General features: G+C 37.9%; 1 protein-coding gene across 6 annotated transcripts in view; it reads right to left on the bottom strand.

Annotated features, from left to right (window-relative positions):
* Nucleotides 1-11,085: 11,085 nt before the first annotated feature.
* TMEM39A (transmembrane protein 39A) overlaps nt 11,086-15,016 on the bottom strand; it is a 38,132-nt gene continuing 34,201 nt past the window's right edge. For all 6 annotated transcript variants that reach the window (XM_033211150.1, XM_033211155.1, XM_033211153.1 and 3 more), the window contains one exon: nt 11,086-13,787. In XM_033211150.1, coding sequence (XP_033067041.1) covers nt 13,554-13,787 — 234 coding nt within the window. In that variant the 3' untranslated portion in view covers nt 11,086-13,553. The remainder of the gene's footprint in view (nt 13,788-15,016) is intronic.

The following is a 15,016-nucleotide window of genomic DNA, read 5'->3' as shown; positions in this document are numbered from 1 at the left end:
AGATTACTTTTCTGTGAGGGTAAGGAGGATGTAGCTAAATGTAAGAAGCTTACAAGGTCCAAAGCCATGTGTTTTACTGGATAAATCACAATGCTTTGCAATAACTTAGTGCCATAGTACTTTCTGGCTTATAATTCTGCAAAGTAAAGCACTTTTTTCAAAGGAGTGTATTGGAAAGCCACATGATTTCAGCTGCGTTTTAAGCTCTACAAATACGTTTCCAAAGATGTAATCAAAATGTAATTCTATTGATTAAAAATATAAATATTAAAACTATCCATAGAGACATTTAAGTGTAATTAAAACAGATTGTTATGCTTTAAAAAATACTCTAATAAATGATATAAAATATAATGCTTATGATGGAACTATGAGCTAGAGGAGGACATGGGGTCACCAAAACCAATAATCAGAAAAGTAGATTATGTGCAGCAGGCTCATTGTTTCAGTTTGTCCTGTTTGATGTCTTTTTTTGTTACTTCAATGTTTGATCTCACCAAAAAACTCCGTGATGATTTGCTTCCATACGTTTTTGTTGTTTTTGTTATTCTACATACTAATAATTGCCAGATGTTTGCCACTTCACCCTCTTACCGTTGCAAACACATAGTCATGTCACTCAGGAAACCCAGTGTAAGTCCAGGATATCATAATGAAAAATGAGAAGAATAAAAGCTCCTTGCTTCTCAGAACTCCACAGCTTATGAAGGCACATGGGTCCACCTGCACAGATGTGAACTCAATTTTTCTATTACTTGAATCAATCAAAGGGGACTCTTCTTTTATTTGAGTAATTATGTTACTGATGCTCCAGGGGGAAAGGCAAACATTTGTTGTCCTGGCATATATCCTGTTATATGTATGACCAAAAAGGTGGGGAGGGGGAGGTGAACAATCATACAACCTAGGTTCACAACCTAGTGATATTTGCAGTGAAATATTTGCAGTGATATTTCCCCTTTCATTGCCAACGAGATGAAAACACTACCATTTTGGCAACAACTTTCTATTTAGAACCTTACACTACTCAGGCCTGCTCCTGCTATCCTTCACTACTGCCCTAAATGCCTTTTTCTCCTGTATACTCCTGGATCGTCACACTCTGGTTTTTCTCCTGAACTTCCCCCAACCCCGCTCCAACACACAGTTCCCCTCACTTCCAGTCTTTCCCACTGTTCTCTGGAGTCACTCTCTCCTTATAAACTCCCCTTCAGTCCCAGTCTCTTCACTGAATATTGTTGCCACTTCCTGGACTTCAAGAAAACTCATGTGAGAACGCTTCCTTCCCTCCACAAAAGGCTGCACATGTGCACATGCGCCCATATTATGCAGACTTACACGAACGGTCAGAGGACGTTCTCCCAGATCCTCACTTCTTCTGCACCATGGCTTCTTCCCATCACATACAAAAATCCCTCATTACCAAAATGTGCGGATCCAACTATTTCAACTTTTATCATTTGTGGCTATGATTATAGTTAATGTCCCAGATTCCCCAGTCTTGGGTACCAATCTCCGTTTCCTTCTACCTCATGTCCCACCATCATCCTGGATAACTTCAGTGTTTTAGAGGAAAGCCCACCCAATACCATTGCTTTTTACATCTACTCAGTTTTGAACATATGCTTCTAGGGTTACACATCAGGCTATTTCACAATAGAGAATTTTGTGATCCTAAATTCTCATTTTCCTTTTTCAGAACTTTCTCTAGCCTTACTACTTGATTCCTTGTATTTGTGCAAGATTATCATGCCTGCCCCCATAACCTCCTCTGATAGCACTCCCACCACACTTCCTAATTCCTTCCCTAGCCTTTCCAGACCTAAGGTGCATCATCCCCATTGTTCTCACTAGGACCATTAACTCCCTTAACCACTAGTCCTTTAGCCACACCTGCTTGACAAACCTCCAACCTGGAACCTGGACTCTTATCACACATCTCTGCCCTTTAACTGTGTCTGTGGATTAGATTAGAGAAAACAATAAAACCATAATATAAGAGCTTTTAGATATTTGTAGTCCACCACCTCAACAGCAGCCTCATTTCCAAAACCTACAACGGCTGTTCCACAACCCACAATGGCTATTCCACTATTCTTGACTCTCTGGTATACAACTCTTTCTTCCCCACAAATAACTGTTATTTCTTCATAAGTTTATAGTATCAGACATCTTTATTCAAGCTCACACTGCTATTTCCCCTTACCTGTATATGTGTGTACCTAACCTCCCTTCTAGTTCAGAGGAAGTGTTGCCCCTCTTTCCAAGAGCTCCCAGGCCTCTGTGTTCCCAGTCTCCTGACATCCACTATTCTTCCCTGTGTACTCAGCTGAAGTGTATTCTGTCTTAAACAAAAGTCTTCCTCAATTTTGTCCACCTTTGTGTCTAGGTTCTTGGAAGAGTCATCAGTGTCATCAATGCTCAATTTATACTTCTTCATTACAATTCACTATTCTGGACCAACTGCAGCCTGACCTCGGCCCGCATAGCTCCAGTAAAACCTCTATTGCTGACGTCACCAGTAGTCTCTCATATTCAAATCCAACATTCACTTCTCAGTCTCTAGACTTCCCTGTTATATGTGATCCTATTGATCACCCCTCTTTTGAAACTCTCTCTGCTTTGCCTCCTTCCCTGGCGATTCATTTTCTTAGCTTTGTTCACTTAAAAGGCTCCTCTTCCTGGCCGGGCACTATGGCTTATGCTTGCAATCCCAGCACTTTGGGAGGCCAAGGCAAGAGGATTGCTTGAGCCGAGGAATTCAAGACCGTACTGGGCAACACAGGAAGACCCCATCTCTACAAAATAATAATAATAATAAATAAATAAATTAATTAATTAACTAACCCGGCATGGTGGCGCACCTGTAGTCCCAAGTACTCAGGAGGCTGAGGTAGGAGAATCACCTGAGCCTGGGCAACAGAGCAAGATTCTGTCTCCCCAAAACAAGTTTTCTTAAAAGCGATTATTCGCCAGAATTCTGTCCTTCTCTACCTTTTCACTTCATATGCTTTCCCTGCACTCTCTTATTTATGCCCATAGCTGCTTCTACCACCTTCACACTGGTGACCCACCTCACCACTATTTTCTCTTCCATGGAAATTGAAATTATACAACTGCATACTTTTATTGGGGGTACAAACAGATATTATGATTTATGAATATAATGTTAAATAATTGAGCTGGTTAAAATTTTTGTGGTGAGAACATTTGGAATTTATTCTCAGCAATTTTGAAATGTGTAATACTCTATTAACTGTATTCACCATGCTGTGCAATAGAACTAAAAAAAAAAAGACCATATTCCTTCTGAGACTTTGTATACTTTGACTATCACCTCCCCAGCCTCTGTAACTACCATCCCACTCATTCTGAAAAGTGTAGTGATCTCTTGTTGTAGTTTTAATTTGCACTTCTCTATTAACAATATTGAGCAATTTTTCATATGTCTATTGGCCATTTGCAGTTCTTCCTTGAAAAATGTCTATTTTGATCCCTTGCCTATTTTTTTATTCAGTTTTTGTTTTCTTATAATTGAGTTGTTTGAGCTCCTTATATATTATGGTGATTAACTCTCCATTGGATGTATAGCTTGCAGAAATTTTTTCCCAATATATAGGTTGTCTCTGCTGTTCATTGTTTCCTGTTGTTTCCTTTTGTGGTGCAGTTAATTGTTTCCAATTGTAACACTGTTAATTGTTTCCTTTGTGGTGCAGAATCTTTTTAGTTTGATGTAATCCCATTTGTCTGTTTTTGCTTTTGTTGCCTGTGCTTTTTGGATCAAATCCAAAAAATCATTGCACAGATCAGTGTCATGTAGTTTTCTTCCTATGTTTTCTTCCTCCTCCTCCTCCTCCTCTTCTTCTTCTTCTTCTTCTTTTTCTTCTTCTTCTTCTTCTTTCTTCTTCTTTTTTTCTGAGATGGAGTCTCGCTCTGTTGCCGAGGCTTTAGTGCAGTGGCGTGATCTCGGCTCACTGCAAGCTCTGCCTCCCAGGTTCACACCATTCTCCTGCCCCAGCCTCCAGAGTAGCTGGGACTACAGGTAACCACCACCACGCCTGGCTAATTTTTTGTGTGTGTGTGTGTATTTTTAGTAGAGATGGGGTTGGTGGTTTTATAGTTTCAGGTTCTACATTCACATCTCTTAATCTATTTTAGGTTGATTTTTGTATATGGTTTGAGATAAGAGTTCAATTTCATTCTTCTGCATGTGGATATCCAGTTTTCCCAATACCACCTATTAGACTATTCTTTTCCCATTGGGCATTCTTGGAACCTTTGTAAAATCAACTGATTGTACATGTGTGAGTTCATTTCTGGACTCCCTATTCTATTCCATTGGTCAATGGGTCTATTTTTGCCAGTACTGTACTGTTTTAATTGTTATAGCTTTGTAGTATGGTTTGAAATCAAGTAGTGTGGCATCTCTAGGTGTGTTCTTTTTGCTTGATTGCCTTGGCCATTTGGGGGTGTTTGTGGTTTTGTATGAATTTTAGGAATATTTTTTCTATTTCTATAAAAATGACATTAGAATCTTGATAGGGATTGTGCTAAATCTTTAGATTACTTTGGGTAGTGTGAACATTTTAACAATATTGATTCTTCCACCCTATAAACACAAGAACTCTTTCCACTTATTTGTATCATCTTCAATTTATTTCACCAACATTTTATAGTTTTTGGTGTACAGGTCTTTCAAGTCCCTGGTTAAATTTATTCCTATTTCTTTTTGTAGCTGTTGTAAGTGGGATTGTTCTCTTGATTTCTTCTCAGATAGTTTGTTGTTAGTATATAGAAATGCTACTGATTTTGTGTGTCAATTTTGGATCCTGCAACATTACTGTATTTATTAGTTCCAACAGTTTTTTTTTGGTGGAGACTGTTAGATTTTCTATATATAAGATACATATAAGATTATGTCATTTCAGCAAACTGACAATTTCACTTGTTCCTTTCTATTTGTGTGCTATTTATTTCTTTCTCTTGCCTAATTGCTCAGGCAAAGATTTCCAATACTGTATAATCTAGAAATGGCAAGAGTGAGCATCCTCATGTTGTTCCAGATCTTAGAGGAAAGGCTTTCAATTTTCCATCATTCAGTATAATGTTAGCTATGGGCTTCTCATATGTGGACTTCACTGTATTGAGGTACATCCCTTCTATTCTTTATTTTGGTGAGAGTTATTATTATAAAAGGATGTTGAATTTTGTCAAATGCTTTTTCTTCATCTAATGAGATGCTCATATAGATTTTGTCCTTCATTCTGTTAATGTGATGTGTTACATGTATTGATTTGCATATGTTAACCATCTTCATATACCGGGGATAAATTCCACTTGATCATCATGGATAATCCTTTTAATATGTTGTTGAATTCAGTTTGCTAGTATTTTGTTGAAGATTTTTGCTTCTATGTTCATCAAGGTTATTGGCCTGTAATTTTATTTTCTTGTAATTTCCTTGTCTGGCGTTAGTATTAGGGTAATGCTGCCCTCACAAAAATAGCTTGGAAGTACTCCCTCCTCTCCCAATTTTTTTTGGAAGAGTTTGAGCAAGATTGGTATTAATTCTTTAAATGTTTGGTAGAATTAAGCTGTGAACTCATCAGGTCTTGGGTTTTACTTTGATGACAGACTTTTTATTACTGATTCAATCTCCTTACTTGTTATTGGTCTGTTCAGATTTTTCTATTTCTTCATTATTTGGTCTTGGGATTATATGCATCTAAGGATTTATCCATTTATTGTAGATTTTCCAATTTGTTGGCATTTGTTTATAGTAGTCTTTCATGATCCTTTGTATTTCTGGGGTATCAGCTGTAATGTCCTTTCTTTCATTTGTGAATTTATTTATTTGATCTATTCTTTTTTTCTTAGCCTAGCTAAAGGTTTGTCAATTTTCTCTTTTCAAAAAAGCAGCTTTTTTTCCATTGGTCTTTTGTATTGCCTTTCTATCTCATTTATTTCTGCTATGATCATAATTATTTCCTTCCTTCTGCTAACTTTGGGTTTAATTTGTTCTTTTTCTAGTTCTTTGAGGTATAATGTTAGGTTATTTGAGAACTTCTTTTTTGATATAGGCATTTATTGCTATAAACTTTATTCTTAGAACTGCTTTTGCTGTATCCCATAAGTTTTAATATGTTGTGTTTCCACTTTTGTCTCAAGATCCTTTAAAATTTTCCCTTGAATGTCTTCATTGACCTGTTGGTTGTTCAGGAGAATGTTAATTTCTATGTATTTGTGAATTCTCCAAAATTCCTCTTGGTATTCTTTTCTCATTTCATACCATTGGAATGAAAAGATATTTGATATAATTTGTGATTGGAAAAGATATTTGATACAGTTTCAGTCTTCTTAAATTTGCTGAGGCTTTTTTTGTGCACTAACATGTGATCTATTCTGTTGAATGCTCTGTGTGCACTTGAGAGTGTGTATTCTGTTGCTATTAGATGGAATGTTCTGTATATGTCTGTTAGGTCCATTTGGTCCAGTGTTGCTCAAGTCTAATGCTTCCTTATTCTGTTTGGACGATCTGTCCATTGTTGAGATGGGGTACTGAAATCCCCTACTATTCTTGTGTTGTAATCCATCTCTCCCTTCAGATCCTCTGATATTTGTGCTATATATTTAGGTACTTCAATATTAAGTGCATTTAAATTTACAATTGTTATGTCTTCTTGATGAATTGACCCTTTTATCATATGATGTCCTTCTTTATGTTTTTTCTTCCAGAGTTTTTGACTTAAAGTCTATGTTGTCTGATATAAATATAGCCATCCCACTGTCTTTTGGTTCCCATTTGTGTGGTGTATTATTTTCTGTCCCTTCACTTTCAGTCTATGTCTAAAAGTGAGGTGAGTCTCTTGTAGGCAGCATATAGTTAGGTCTTATTTTATCCATTCAGCCACTCTATGTCTTTTTATTGGAGAAATTAATCCATTGACATTCAATTGTTGCTAGGTAAGGACTTACTACAGTCATTTTGTTAGTTGTTTCTGATTATTTTGTACATACTTCATTTCTTTCCTCCTCTCTTGTGGTATTCCTTTGTGGTTTGTTTTCTATAGGAGTATGCTTTGATATTTTTGCTTTGTGCTTCTAAAGATTTTTGCTTTGTGGTTACCATTAGGCTTACATGGAACATCTTATACTTACAACCACCTATTTCAAGCTTATAACTACTTAACTTTGCATATAACTCTATACTTTTACACCATCATTACAATCCAATAGTATTCTGAATGGGTTCTGCTTTATTTATGTGTTTGAGTTTTGTGCATGTTTCATGTTATTAATTACCAGCTTTTTGTTTCAGTTTAAGTAACTCCATTTAGCAATTCCTACAAGGCAGGCCTAGTGATGATGAATTCCTTTAGCTTTTGTTTGTCTGGGAAAACAAACTTTTTTTTTTTTTTTTTTTTTTTACTTCTCCCTCATTTATGAAAGACAGCTTTGCTGGATAAAGTATTGTTGGTTGGCAGTTGTTCTCTTGAGCACTTTGAATTTATCCTACTTTCTCCTGGCCTGCAGGGTTTATGCTGAGAACTCTGCCAATGGTTGTATGGCACTTCTTTTTATGTGATATGTTTCTTGCCTCTTGATGCTCTCAAAATTTTTTGCCTTTGATTTTTGATAGTTTATTATGTGTTGTGGTGTACTCCTCTTTGGGTTGAATTTGATTGGAAACCTCTGCAGTTCCTGTACCTGGATGTTGGCATCTACCACAGATTAAGGAAGTTTTTAGCCATTATTTCTTTAAATATGCTTTTTGGCCCCTTTAAATATGCTTTTCAGGCACCTCTTTCTTCTCCTTCTCCAGCTGCTATTATGTGAAGATTTGGTCTCTTGATGGTGTTCCATAATCTGCAGGCTTTTAGAAATTCTTTTGTTTTTATTTTTTATTTATTTATTTATTTATTTTGCTCCTGACTAGATAATTTCAAATATTCTGATTCTTTCTTCTTCTTGATTGAGTCAGCTGTTGAAGCTTTCTGTTGAATTTTTCAGTCTCTTGAACTTCTATCCCATTCTTATTGTTTCTATTTATCAACTTTCTTTTTAGGGTACCATTTTCAAATTTCATTAAATTTTTAATCTGTATATACATTAATAGTTCACTGAACTTCTTTATGGGTATTATTCTGAATTCTTTGTCAGTTATTTCATAAATCTCCATTTCTTTGGGGTCTATTATTGGAGCTTTATTAGTTTTTTTTTTTTTTTTTTTTTTTGAGACAGAGTCTTGCTGTGTCGCCCAGGCTGGAGTGCAGTGGCGCGATCTCGGCTCACTGCAAGCTCCGCCTCCCGGGTTCCCGCCATTCTCCCGCCTCAGCCTCCAAGTAGCTGGGACTACAGGTGCCCGCCACTGCGCCCGGCTAGTTTTTTGTATTTTTAGTAGAGACAGGGTTTCACTGTGTTAGCCAGGAGGGTCTCGATCTCCTGACCTCGTGATCCACCCGCCTCGGCCTCCCAAAGTGCTGGGATTACAGGCTTGAGCCACCGCGCCCGGTGCTTTATTAGTTTCTTTTGTAGGTGTCATGATTGTCTGATTCTTCATAATCTGTATGTTCTTGTATTGTTGTCTGTGCATTTGAGGAGACAGCCCCCTCTTCTGGCCGTTACAGGTGTTCTTGGGCAGGGATAGACCTTCACTATTTAGTCTATCCTATGATTCTGGGTAAGCTGATGACAACCCCAGGCAGGCAGAGCCTCTTGTGAGTTCTCTAGCTGACTGGGCCACTGCCTTTCTCTATTGAGTGGAATTGCTGGTTGGGTATTGCAATGACTTCTGGTCAGACTGGCCGTAAGATGTACTGCCTGGCTGATAATTCTGATATTTGGGACCTGCAATAGGGTAGGGCTGTAGACTGGGATACAAGGTTAGGCGGAATCACTACTCATAACGTGTGTCCAGAGGCTGTACTCCTTAGAAATGTGCAATTAAGGGTTGCCTCCATCAGGATGAAGCCATGGAGTGAAATTTTGGCCGAGTTCAGTGGCTTTTGATCTCCGGAGTTAAGCAGGTCTAGCCACTTTGCTTCTTCCAGATGTGTGGAGGTGGAAGTCTCTTTGCCTGGGCAGGGTCATTGGAAGTGCTTTTTGGCTTGGTGGAGCTGCTGCTTGACTTCTAAGGTCAAGGTGGTCTAGCCCCTTCACTTCTCCAAAATAAAAGGCAGGCATCTCCCTTCCTGGCAGGGTTGTTGGGAGTTGGCTCTGAAGCTAGGCAGGAAGACCAGTAGTGTAGGGACTCAGGCTATATTGTACTTCCCACTGTCCTTTTTCTTTTTTTTTCTTTTTTTTTTTTTTTTTTGAGATGGAGTCTTGCTCTGTCGCCCAGGCTGGAGTGTAGTGGCACAATCTCAGCTCACTGCAACCTCTGCCTCCCAAGTTCAAGCAATTCTCCTGTGTCAGCCTCGCGAGTAGTTGGGATTACAGGCATAAGCCACCATGCCCAGCTAATTTTTGTATTTTTTGTAGAGACAGGGTTTCACAGGCTGGTCTTGAACTCAACGACCTCAAGTGATCCACCCACCTCAGCCTCCCAAAGTGCTGGGATTACAGGCATGAGCCACCACACCCAGCCACCACTGTGCAAATTTTGAAGGTCACCAGCTCAATCTTGCAGGTGGGCTATGAGGTTGGCTGGTATCTTTCATCAGGCACCTCAGCCAAGCAGGAACACAGAGGTACCACCAGTATCTGCATGCTGTTCACTACCTCTGCTTCCTTTCTTTGTTTCTACCTGACTCCAGGCAGTCTAGCCATGCTGTTTCCCCTAGTGCTTCTAATGAGATGAGACCAGACTGGGCTTCCTGGGAAGCATCTTGGAATGCTAGGGAAACTGGATCTGGTTTTCTTTTCCCCCTGTATAAACTGTTGGCCTAGGGAATTCTTCATCTGGCATTATGTCAACTTGGGGGAAGGGAGTGAGCAATATAGTCAAAGTGAGACTGTCCTTACCCTTTGAATTCAGATTTCATTCAGCTTTATGGACCATACTAGTGTCTCAGACTAGTTTCTAAGTGTTGGGGTTTTCAAAAAGATGTTCTAGTCTGTGGAGTTGCTAGCTGAACTTTCTATGAAAGCAAGTGGAGCCTGAGACTTCCTACTCTGCCGTCTTGCTCTGTTTTTTATTTTCTCTTACATGGACTTTTTAAATAGTTGGCTAATCTCCTACTTGTAGTCTCATCGACATTGCCCCATCTCCAAACCCATTCTACATACTGCTGCCAAAGTTGTCTAAGAGAGGACAGTGGTTCTCAAAACTTCAGCATTCCTAAAAATCACCTGGACAGCATGTTAAAAAACAGATTGCTGGGCTCCATGTAGTTTTTTACACAGCAGGTGTGGAGTAGGGCTTGAAAATGTCCATTTTTAACAAGTTTCCAGTTAAGTGATGCTGATGCTGCTCACCTAAAGATTACTTTGGGAACTACAGCCCATTGGATCGTAAGTTATTCTTAGCTTAAAATCTTTCATTAGCTATCTTCTGTCTACAAAAGTCCCAAGACATCTGTCAGCTTATTTGAAGTACTTATGAAAAGTGCACTTTATTGGGCTTCACACTCAAGATTCTTAATAGATCTGATATCTATTACATATCTCATACATATTTCTATCAATGAACACCCTTGTATGACAATTGGTTTACTTGTCTGTCTTCTATTAGTTAGTGAACTCAAACATCACTATCTCCAGCACCCAGCAGTGTTTGGCATATAATTGCCCAGTACATAGAAATGAGATGCCTGGCTAGCTCAGTTAATAGAATTTTTTTTAAAATTAACTAAAAAAAAAAAAAGGGAGAAACGGCAGAACAGGTGGCAGTGGTGGTGACTGACAGAGATAGGAAGGAAAGGAGGATCAGGAATATAAACATGGAGTCAGAGTAAATAGGATATTGAGGAAAACTTCTGTCATGCTCATTCCTGTGAACTGCCCTCCCCTACTCCTTTATTTACCCACCTTAGACCACCCAGACTAGTCAAGTATCTTCTTTCCTTTTCCAGTATCCAAGTCCACCCAACTGAACTTTTGCTAAACCATGCTTTCCACAAACATTTTTACCTTCCCAACAAAGAATTACAAAAAAGGTCATTATTTAATGATTACACATTTTTCTACTATCACTGAGCAAATATGGTGTCCCTTTGTTACATGAACTATAATAGGATATCCAGGTAACTAGTAATTTTTCTCTCTTCCATGAACGTGGCCCCTACAAAAACAAACAAAAACAAAAACAAAAAAACAGTTGGAATGTGTAGAACATGTTGAACTAAACGGTCTTATGCCCCTTATGCTGCCATATCTGGAGGTGAGGGTAGGAGGAACTTTGCAATTCCATTAGCCAAAATTAATTTTTATTTATTTCTTATATCCATTTATTTATTTAGCCAAGCCAGTATCTGGTTCTGTGCTATTCCTTAGGACAGGACCAAGACAGATCAAGCCAGAAGGGGCATCATATCAGTTTATAAGACTGGTCTGTTACCTCTAATCAGGGTTATCTGGCTTACTTTTCCAAGCTAGAGCCAAGTTGGGGCAATTTTGATGAGATATCTCTGTGCCCATGCCACCCATTTTGCTCTAAACTACTGAGTAATCTCATCAAAATGTTTGCTGCCAAGAGAAGCATATTTTAAGATCCTATGGAAAGCACAGAGAAATGGCAGATTCCCTATCCTTCCCACCCCTATCTCAAGAACCACTATATTTAGGCTGAACTACTTTAAAAAGCAACTAACCTAATATACTTATTTTTGTGCTATTCTTCCAATATACCAACTTGTCCCCACCTCAGGGCAGTGCCCTTGCTGCTACTGTAACATGGAATTCTCCCCAAAGCTATTTATATGATTCAGTCTTGCTTTTGCTTTGCTCAAAAATCATCTCCTCAAAGATGCCTTCTAGCAATGCCATTCTTACCATTTCCTTGCCCTGATTTCCCTTTACTGCACTTATCACTACTACCAGGGAATGTTATATTATACATACATTTATTTGCTGTATTTTCTGCACCACCTAACTCCCCCACCCCCATGCATATTTTAAGCTCTGTGCAGGTAGGACCTTTGCATTTCTCATTCACTGCTGTATCCCCAGGGCTTAGTATAGTGCCTAGTGGTTAATATATCTTTGTTGAATGGTTGAACAGACTCAGACTGAATGCCAAATAATGTTAACTTAAAAAAAAGTATACACATCAAAATATTTAAGGAAACAATTATTAATTTAAACATAAACTGATATTGGGTACCTTGGTTTTATACACACTCCTCACAATGCTTCCTTTGGTGAAACCTTTCAGAACTCTTCTGCAAGAATTATTTTCAGAGCCAGCTTGAGAACTACATGATTGGTCTTTTTACTTCATAAGTCTTATTTTGTTTCACCAAAAGTTTCACAGTGTAACAAACCAAACTCAGCACAGAAAACATATGACAATATATTTTAGATTCTCTAAGACAAGGTCTCATAAATTTAGATGACAAGTGACAATATCAATGGACTAAGTATATCACCTCCCATAACCTAAAGGGCTAATACTCATAAACATAAAACTTCTGGAGTATGAAATTTGAAACACAAATTTTGGATATAAATTATCTGAATACAAAGCTGTAGGTAATTCTTATCTTTCACTTCTCGTAACTCCAAACACAATGCCATTGTAGGTGGGTTGCTGCTAGACTACATCCAAGATTGTTCAGCTGAGGACTTGCCCATTCTCCCAGTTACCTGGAATTTTCAACTTTCCAATACTCTAGCCAACAAGGCATTTGCACTCAGCTTCTTCTACTGATCTAGCCACACATCATCTCCTTCATGAATGCGGGCAGTCTAAAGACTTCCTGTCTTGTAAAGTATTATTTCAAACAACTAAAAGGAAAATCTTTGGAAGCAGAAGTGGAAAAACAGGAAAAGTGGCAGCAAAACCCTGAGCCTCAGTATAGTAGCTTATTCAAAAGTATATTTACATGTCACAGGGTAAAATAGACCATCTGAGTCCCTATCTTAGAAAGGAAGCCTACTGCTTCCTCCTAGTAGGCAACAAAGAGAACCCCACCTAGGACTTTAACCCACTCTTTTCCCAATGTATTCCAATACTATTAGCCAGCTGAACTAAAAGAGAATGGGTGCTGGTAGGCAACTCCACTGATCTCCCTTTCTTTAGCAATAATTACTGGCCAGCTGAGGGCTAAAGATAATGAAGATTGAAAGAAAAGCAGACATACTAAAGGTACTGTGTCAAGTAATACATGAGATGTGTTCATAAACGAATGAGTTATTCCAGAGCCATACAAACAAATCAATCTCTTTACTGGACAGGCATACCTCTCATATGTATATTATTCAAATATGCTAACACATGAAAGATCACATCACCTTGTTTACGGATACATTTAATATCCCTTACCCTTCCCGACTTTCAAAACATAATAGTATACAAAATATAAAATATCTTAAATATTTATAAAAATCACAAGAAAAAATAGAACGTATGAAAATATTTTTATCTGAGTTCTCCCTCATTGTTGAGAGGCAGCTTAGTTTGCCTTGAGTTCATAACTGTTGAGTGGGTAGGAGTATGCCCTGCCTAATACTATTCTGTCCCGGAGAAGTTTAAATAAAACGTAGTAGTTGCAGAAGAGGATGAGAGCCATGGAAAGTGTGTGGTTCCACTTCTCCGACCGCAGCAAGGAATAGAGCTGATAGAAGACGACACTGCCCTCAATAAGGATAAGCAGATTTAACAGCCTTAATGGTCGATGAAATAAGAACTGTAAGGAAGTTAAAAAAGCAAAATGTTATTTCATAGAAAAGTAATGGCTGTAGTTATTCTTGCATTTATTTTTCTAAAATAATTTAATATTTACAGGTTCCCATATATAATAACAAATAGATCTGTTTATTTACTATCAGGCTATTTCTTGCCATAAAGACTGAAACCTTTTCCTTTTTGCTCAAGAAATAATGAAATAAGTTTTATTTCAATGCCCCTGAGACACGAAAAGAGGTTATGCCCAAAAGAAAACTACTTATAAACATTTTTCTTAGACTGTATCTTAGGTATAGATTTTATTTAGGATAAACACAAAAGTATATTTATCTAAGACAGAGGTGGATAAAGGACCAAACAGGAAATATTTTAGGCTTTGTAAGTCAAAAGGCAAAAGTTAAGGATATTACATAGGTACTTATGTAACCACTTAAAAATGTAAAAAACATTCTTGGCTTGTAAACTAAGACATAAATAGCAACACTAGAGAAGTTTGGGGAAAAGAGAGGTTACAAATCGAAGATAAATATAATAGTTTATTAATTTTTCCTTAAACTGTTTACCCACCATGGTCACTTACTGAAATCCTCTACACCATATACCTGTGTGTTTAATTACTGATTTTTTCTGGATATTGAGAAGTAGGATACACAAAGACAGGATAAGGAGGAAGGAAGGAAAAATGAGTCAGAATTAGACTAAAAATAGGGCTTACTACTATATTTACTCCCACTAAATTCTCCACTTTAAAAGGCTAAATTCTGGTTTTCTAATACAAAGTTACGAATACAAACATATAGGCCACAAGTTGCAAAGGAACATTAACAGTTCAGCTAAACCAGTCTAATCCTAAATCTAGATGAAGACAAAGAGTACAGTAACAGCAGTGATCAGATCTAAAAGAACTAATTTAGATGGAACTTAGATCTCAGAGCTTACACCTCAGAATGAAGCCAAATTATCATGACAGCTTTAAGTTTCCAAGTTCAAGAGGAAGAAAATGTTTAACCTGGAGTCTGACAGCGATAGGTAATAGGCACATTTTAAATTACTATTTTGAAACTTCAGTGTGCCTAAGAATCATTTCCAAATCCACAAATGCTGCCAATTCCTGGGACCATCCAGAGATTCTGGTTCAGAAGTCTGATACAGGGGCCCTGAATCACTTTTTAAAAATAGTGGGCCAGGTGATTTATAAGCAGGTGGCCCATGGATCACTTTGAGAAGCAC

The sequence above is a fragment of the Trachypithecus francoisi genome, unplaced genomic scaffold (genome assembly GCF_009764315.1).
Source record: "Trachypithecus francoisi isolate TF-2019V2 unplaced genomic scaffold, Tfra_2.0 Lachesis_group0, whole genome shotgun sequence".
NCBI lineage: Eukaryota > Metazoa > Chordata > Mammalia > Primates > Cercopithecidae > Trachypithecus > Trachypithecus francoisi.
The sequence above is the reverse complement of the archived record's forward strand: the minus strand, read 5'-3'. Positions and strand labels throughout refer to the sequence as shown.